This window comes from Thermobia domestica, chromosome 5 (genome assembly GCF_964235325.1).
Source record: "Thermobia domestica chromosome 5, izTheDome1.hap1.1, whole genome shotgun sequence".
Classification (NCBI taxonomy): Eukaryota; Metazoa; Arthropoda; class Insecta; order Zygentoma; family Lepismatidae; genus Thermobia; species Thermobia domestica.
This window is the reverse complement of record NC_137458.1, coordinates 320,138,027-320,144,944: the sequence shown is the minus strand read 5'-3', so window position 1 is coordinate 320,144,944 and position 6,918 is coordinate 320,138,027. Positions and strand designations below refer to the sequence as shown.

The 6,918-nt window shown below is 34.9% G+C and overlaps 1 protein-coding gene across 1 annotated transcript; it reads right to left on the bottom strand.

The window, feature by feature from the left end:
* Positions 1-4,210: 4,210 nt before the first annotated feature.
* LOC145685672 (cGMP-dependent protein kinase, isozyme 2 forms cD4/T1/T3A/T3B-like) lies at positions 4,211-4,654 on the bottom strand. The gene has a single exon (XM_081758067.1). The coding sequence runs from the start codon at positions 4,652-4,654 to the stop codon at positions 4,211-4,213; it is 444 nt and encodes a 147-aa protein (XP_081614193.1).
* Positions 4,655-6,918: the final 2,264 nt, after the last annotated feature.

The following is a 6,918-nucleotide window of genomic DNA, read 5'->3' as shown; positions in this document are numbered from 1 at the left end:
TGTTCAAAGAGTGTCGGTAATGTGTACAGTGTCCTACTGTATCTAAAAAATAGTTTCTGTATTTTTTGTTTAATGGGTCTAATGGATCATGTTTAATGGGTCTAAAAATGTCCTGAAGTGTTTTAATAGTGAACAAAAATGTCTAGAATGCATCATAACAGTGGTTTACACGAACCTAGGAACGGTCTTAAGAGTGTTCAAAATGTAACTGTACTTAAGATACGTTTAATGAAAAATTATATGGGGGAACACTAACAACTTGTGAGCAGTATTAGAAAACTTTGTACATCTTTGCATTAGAAAAAATTACCATCTACACATTTACAAAGTCATTTCTAACCATATTGTACACATTAGAACTTTAAACACGTTTAGAAAACTTTTACAGCAGTGACAATATTAATCATAGTACGGATGCATTTTAGGTACTTTTTGGACATTATTGGACATGTAAAACAATCTTTTCTAATTCTAATTACTGATCTACTTTTTTTTTTCAGTGTTCCCTACTGAATGTTTACTAGTGAATTATGCCATATTATAAGGTTGTTACTAAGACAAAATTCCTTAAATATGAAGAAAACCATTTAGTAATCCACTCAGCTTGAAGATTAACTATGAAATGCTGAAACTGGATGGGACATACTCTTGGCACAGAGATATGTAATCAGCACCAACTGTACATAGTTCTATGAAAACAATCAACCAAATGGAATTTGTGGTGGTCGTGTGTGTGGTTTTCTTAGGGTTGTCTATTTCCTTCCACTTCCTTCATTTCATTCTTTCACTATTTCTCTTAGCCTTGGTGCATAATCAATGGGATGATACTTCACTAAAAAAATTTAAGAAGTCTACAGTGTAAAAATCGTCATTCCTTTTGAATTCTACGGTACTTTTCAGCCAATTTCCTTGATCTCTTATTCCGGGATAGAGTTCTATCTATTGTAGTAGAACAAATTATGTTTGAAAAAAAATATGGTATATTATGCAGTTTCTAATAAAAGCAACGATTGAACACCAGCCATACGCTAGGATGTATAAAATAAAGCATTTATGCAAGGAAGCGTTTCAGAAGAGAGAGAAAAATAAATTAAAATATTTATAACTTTTTTTTTTAAAAAAAAAGAAAAAGAAAACGATCATCACCTCATTTATAGTGCATATTCATTGAGTTTGTGTGTAGTGATAAATATTTAGTGTTGCTCACGGGACGAGAAATTTCTGTCTCGAAAACAAGAAAAGAGTCGAAACTGGAAAAGAACCGAGTGCATTCTTAAATTCGAGACAAGACGAGACATTTTTCGATTTTCGTGGTCAACACTATTTCATGCAATTCTTAGATCTCACCCACTGTTCGTCAACAAATACTGCATATAATATATTTGTAATATGTTCGTTGTAAATAACTGAATAAACGTGTATTTGAAATCTTCATTCAGTGACTGTCCGCTTATTACTAACCAAAACACTATGAACATGTTATCCTTGTACTTCGTATATAGGAAGATTGTTTCAGAGAATTTACTAATATTGTTAAAATGACAATCGAGTGTATCGCAAGGAATCAAGTTAATAGTAAATCTATTATGATCGTTGCCAGTGGCGTATTTACGATTTTGTTTCGGGGGAGGCTTTGCTAACTTTCGGAGGACTTTGCCTGAAAATGTAAAAATTCTGCAAGACATTTCATATACTTTACTATAGTAAGTAAGATTTCGGGGGGCTTAAGCCCGGACGCCCCCCTAAATACACTACTGGTCGTTGCTATTATACATCGTAATGTTGCTACAAATCATAGCTAATATAGCATACATTATTGAGACTATCCATGGCTTTGGATTGATTATTTTAACAAAAGAAACACTGACCAAAGCTTAAAACACACTTTATTTTAAATTACAATAACGGTTTCGGATATCGGAGGTCTGAAGAAGGATATGTTAGATATCCGAAACCGTTATTATAATTTAAAATAAAGTGTGTTTTAAGATTTGGTCAGTGTTTCTTTTGTTAAAAGCATACATTATATTTCTCATATCATGGTTCGACGTAATTTATGTTGGTCTTATGGGAGCACAGTTGCGTATTAACGATTTTGTTTCGGGGGGCTTTGCTACTTTCAAGGGGGCTTTGCTAACTTTCGGGAGGGGCTTTGCCTGGAAATGTCTAAATTCTGCAAGCTATTTTATTTACTTTACTTGTGGGAGCACATAGGTCAATCTCTAGTTTTAATTTTACTTTAAAACACTGTCATTTACCCATAATAATATCAAGTCACCTGCATAGCCCAATATATTTTATTGCTTCAGTCTGAATATTCCTACATCAAAGATGTTCACTTGATTTATCTTTTATATTGCTTTCACAGAAAGAAGCCATTCAGATAAAAAGGAACCCATTTAGAAATCAGGATATAAAATGTCGGCTTCTCCCTAGCTTCTTTCTGGATAAATAGTTTGCGTTAGAGTTTTCGGTTGGATGGGTTCGATTTCCAATGATGGCTCATGTATTTGGATCCTACGTTAAAATTATAGACAGATGGCTCACATGGGCCCAATGTGCAAACGAAAAGGGGCGTGAAAACTCTGAAGACATCTTTCAAGTAGTGCCGTCTTTTTGATTTTGCTTGGGGACCAGGGGGCAATACTCTCCACTTCATGTTTTTCATTACCGGTAGTATATTATTATGTTATGCATTAAAATGCATATATACAGAAGTCACTTTCCTCTTACAGCCCCAAATAACATTCCTGCTTTCTTGGGAAAAGTGCAACTCAGAAATTCGGAAGTTTTTTTCGGGGGGGGGGGGAGATTTGGCAAGATTTTTAAATAATTTATTCATCGATTCAAATCTGATTATGTTACTAAAACAAAACTAAACTTTTAACCCGACCGAACTTTATCACTCAATATTTATTTACTTCGCCCAATGTGAATATTAACTGTTATAACGTAAGATTTTTACACACCATGTTTCACATCCATCTACGAGATAATTGTTTCCTGGAAGCATAGCCGTCGACTACGTGGGGTGCTCCAGGGCTCAAGCACCCATTGGAGGTATTTAATGGATGCAGAACACCTACTCAATTTTTGAGTTCGAATTAACTTCGAGATTATACATTAATGATGTGGTGAATAATGAAAAGAAACTATAGTGCATGTGATCGCAGATTAAATTTTAGATAGGGATGCATACAGGATGTGTTAAAAAGACTGTTCAGGTTTATGCCAGCCCCGTAGCCAGCTCAAAAATGTAGGGGAGGTGGGCGATCCAATCATATTATAGTTCATTTGCAAGCCTACCGTGAACATTTTAGGGGGACTGCAAAAATTTAGGGGGGGCTAGACCCCCCTGGATACGGGCCTGGTTTATGCCATATCGAGGATCAAGCAATATAACATTACAACAATAGTAATAATCCGTGAGTGTAATTTTCTATATATATATATATATATAGAATATTATATATATATATATATATATATATATATATATATATATATATATATATATATATATATATATATATACCGTATATATTAAAAATGTAAAATGCTGTACGTAAATTACGACAGTTGAATCATATTCTATTCTCACTCAAATTATCATCAGACGTTCTAAAGGTTTAACTGTAGTTATTATTATTTTAATAATTTTCTTGTCTTCTCACTTCGGCCAATATTGCTAAACACGTTTGAAATCCACAAACAAAATCTTAATGTTTAGAAATTTTGTTCAATATAAAGCTTAGGAAATCGTGCTAAAATAAATTTTAAAAATTGTATTATTATTATTATTATTATTATTATTATTATTATTATTATTATTATTATTATTATTATTATTATTATTTAGCCTTTACAATTAAAAAATTATTTCACGGTTCATTTTATTTCAGCAGCTCTTGACAGTCTTTTTTGCCTATCAGGAAGAATCTGGAGATCACTGGTATAGTAGAGCTACTAAAAAAAAAGTAATAAAAAGAACACGAGACGTTAGTGCCGAAGTCTGACCACCGATTGAGAAACTTAAAAAGTCGGCGCCTATGTCTGAAAGGAACACTAAATAGATGCAGCACACAGACACAAGATGAAAGCATACATAACTTTAACAAAGGTGACCACGACCCTGCCGTTGGTAAATGACCCTGAGAAATGGCACTTGTCACATAAAGTGCTCACCATAAACGACATTAAAAAAAGCCACCTACCTGTCATCCTTGGGAATAACTGGAAAGCTGTTCTGGTTCAGTTCCTGGATCGTGTTCAGATTCTGCGGCTCCGCGGATATGCCCTGGGCTCGCTGTTTCCGAGGCCGGTTTGCCGCCCCACCAACATGGAACGGGAAGACACTTTTGAATTTATCCAGATGGGACCGTAGTTGCTGGATTTCTTCCTCACGTAAACGCAACTGGTCCTCCAGTTCTTTGATTTTCTCCTCTTTGGAGACCAGAAGATTCTGTAGTTCCTGCAAACTGCCCATGGTAACTACAGGACCATGCAGGTGGATAATCTCTTCCCGTATGGACGTCGTGTTGTTGTTGATTGAACTTGTTTGGGCGAAACACTCTTCTTCCTCCAGAGACTGGCGTGTTGCGGCGTCTTCTTCCTCAGTCCGAAAGAAGCACAAAGTTGGAAAACAGACCCGCATAGACGAAACAACACTGGTAACACCGAATCCCGAAAAAAAGGTTAAAAACAAACTCAACCACGACACTCAAAAGGAAAGGGTAAATAACACTTTCCGAACACAATATACACTATAAATATATATATATCTTCAAAATCACATGGAATCTTCTTTACAGACAGAACATCAACAAAAATTCATCACACCACGGGAAAGAACCAACGCACGGCATCAACAAAAATACTTGCACGCGCACTGGTTGAATCAAAGAAAAACAACCGACTCGAATCACACAACAATAACAACGAAACAGATTCCGATTCTTCTGAAAACTTTCCCCCTTCTCGGAGTAGAATCACCACATATATACACTTTTTTTTTTCCCGCTGTTAACTTTATTCTTTTGTTTTGTTTTTTCCCTCGTGTGCGGGATATATTTCTGTCACCTTCCACGCCCGATACAGTGTGGAAGAAAACAAGTCGAAATGCACTCAAAGACACCACACTATCCGCTCGCTTGCTAGGAAACTACCGCCGCCTATAGCTAAAATTAGGCACTAACATGTTGGCCTTGCCGCACCTCGCCTGCCATCTCACGTGTTTTGCCCTCTCCTCCTCATTCCAAAACACTCGTCTCTTGCAGTGTTTCCATAACATAAGATGTAAAGCAACCGACGTTAAAAAGAAGAAAAAGAGTAACCAACATTCCTACATATTACAGTAGACTAGAGAAAAGCAGCATATTTTCCGCGAGGTATTAATTTTAAGGTATTAATTTTGAGGTATTAAAAAGAGGTATTAATTTTGATAGTGATTTGGCCAACTAAATGTATTGGAAATTTTTACTCTCTCTCTTTTTTTAAAGCAATGTTTTATTTAATTACTTTTTGTTAATATCAATTCTTGGAACTTCATTTTGATGCTTGCTTTTTTTTTTAATCCTATCTAGACTTCTAAAAATCTATACAGATCTATACATTAATCCGTTGACAAATAATTTTCACTGTCGCTTATCACTGTATTTTCACTGTAATTTTACTGTAAAATTAAATATTGAGAATTAATTATTAGGCCGCTTATTCAGTAATAGCTCAATAGTCTCTCCAGTGTGGGAAAAGAGGCAAGGAGTAATGTTGAAGGAAGGCCAATTTGTATTCTGCAAAGGAAAAGGGACAAGAGATGTTATTGGTATGATGAGAATTATATCAGAAAGAGTTGTTGATGTAAAAGAAAAGTTATATTTGTGCTTCAGTGTGCTAACACTCCTCACAATAACACACATAGTGCCAACAGTAGCACACACACTCATAACCAGGGACGGTACTACCATATGTGTAACACGGACATTTGCACAGGGCACAAGTTTGGAGGGGCGGCAAAATCTGTCATAACTATATTATTTAAAATAAATATTTCTTGTTGGAAACGGAGTTCATGATGATGGTAGTTAAATTTACTAAGCTGACCTTCTTTTTGAATACTACATTCATAAATCATGTTTAGGTGGCATTAGTTTAAGGTCACATGGAGACTGCTAAATCAATTGGTCAAACAAATCTCAGCATGCATTCCTTGATTGTTGTCAAATACAAGAACTCAATTCTCGAATAGTAGCGAACACCTGTTCTATTTAGTTAGTTATCACAATTTTGACAAGCAAACTAGTCTTGTCTTTGTTACAAACAAGTTGTTATCATTGAAGGTGGAAACGATTTTTTTTTTTTTAGTTTTTGCAAGTGATATATTGAGATTGAATCTTGATATTGAATTTTATAAAAATAATTACATCTTTCCTCTGTACGTGTATTTGTTTTATCTTTCATTATTATTTAAAGAAAAAAACGTACAACGCGATTGTATTTGTAGTATTTAGGTCTTTCTGGGTGCGAGTGCACTTTCCCTCACCTTCGTTGTTCACGATGGGGTAGCATACTTAAAATCGTGGCTTTTAAGATTGTTTTTTTTTCTGGATAAAGTGCGAGGGGCGGCAAATCATGCCATTGCATGGGGCGACAAATTGCACAGGGCCGGCCCTGCTCATAACAAAGACATACATAGTGATAACAATGTCACACACATTTCTAACAATGACACATACTCCTGACAGTGACACACATTTCCCTAACAATATCGCACTACTAGTTTAATTACATATAAACAATTTAAAAAATTCAACCAAATATGAATAATGAAATATCATAAATAGTTAAAAGTATAAGTAAAATACGTAAAATACATAGTGAGCAATAAAACAGTCCCTAATTTCGAAAGTGTATAACTTCTAC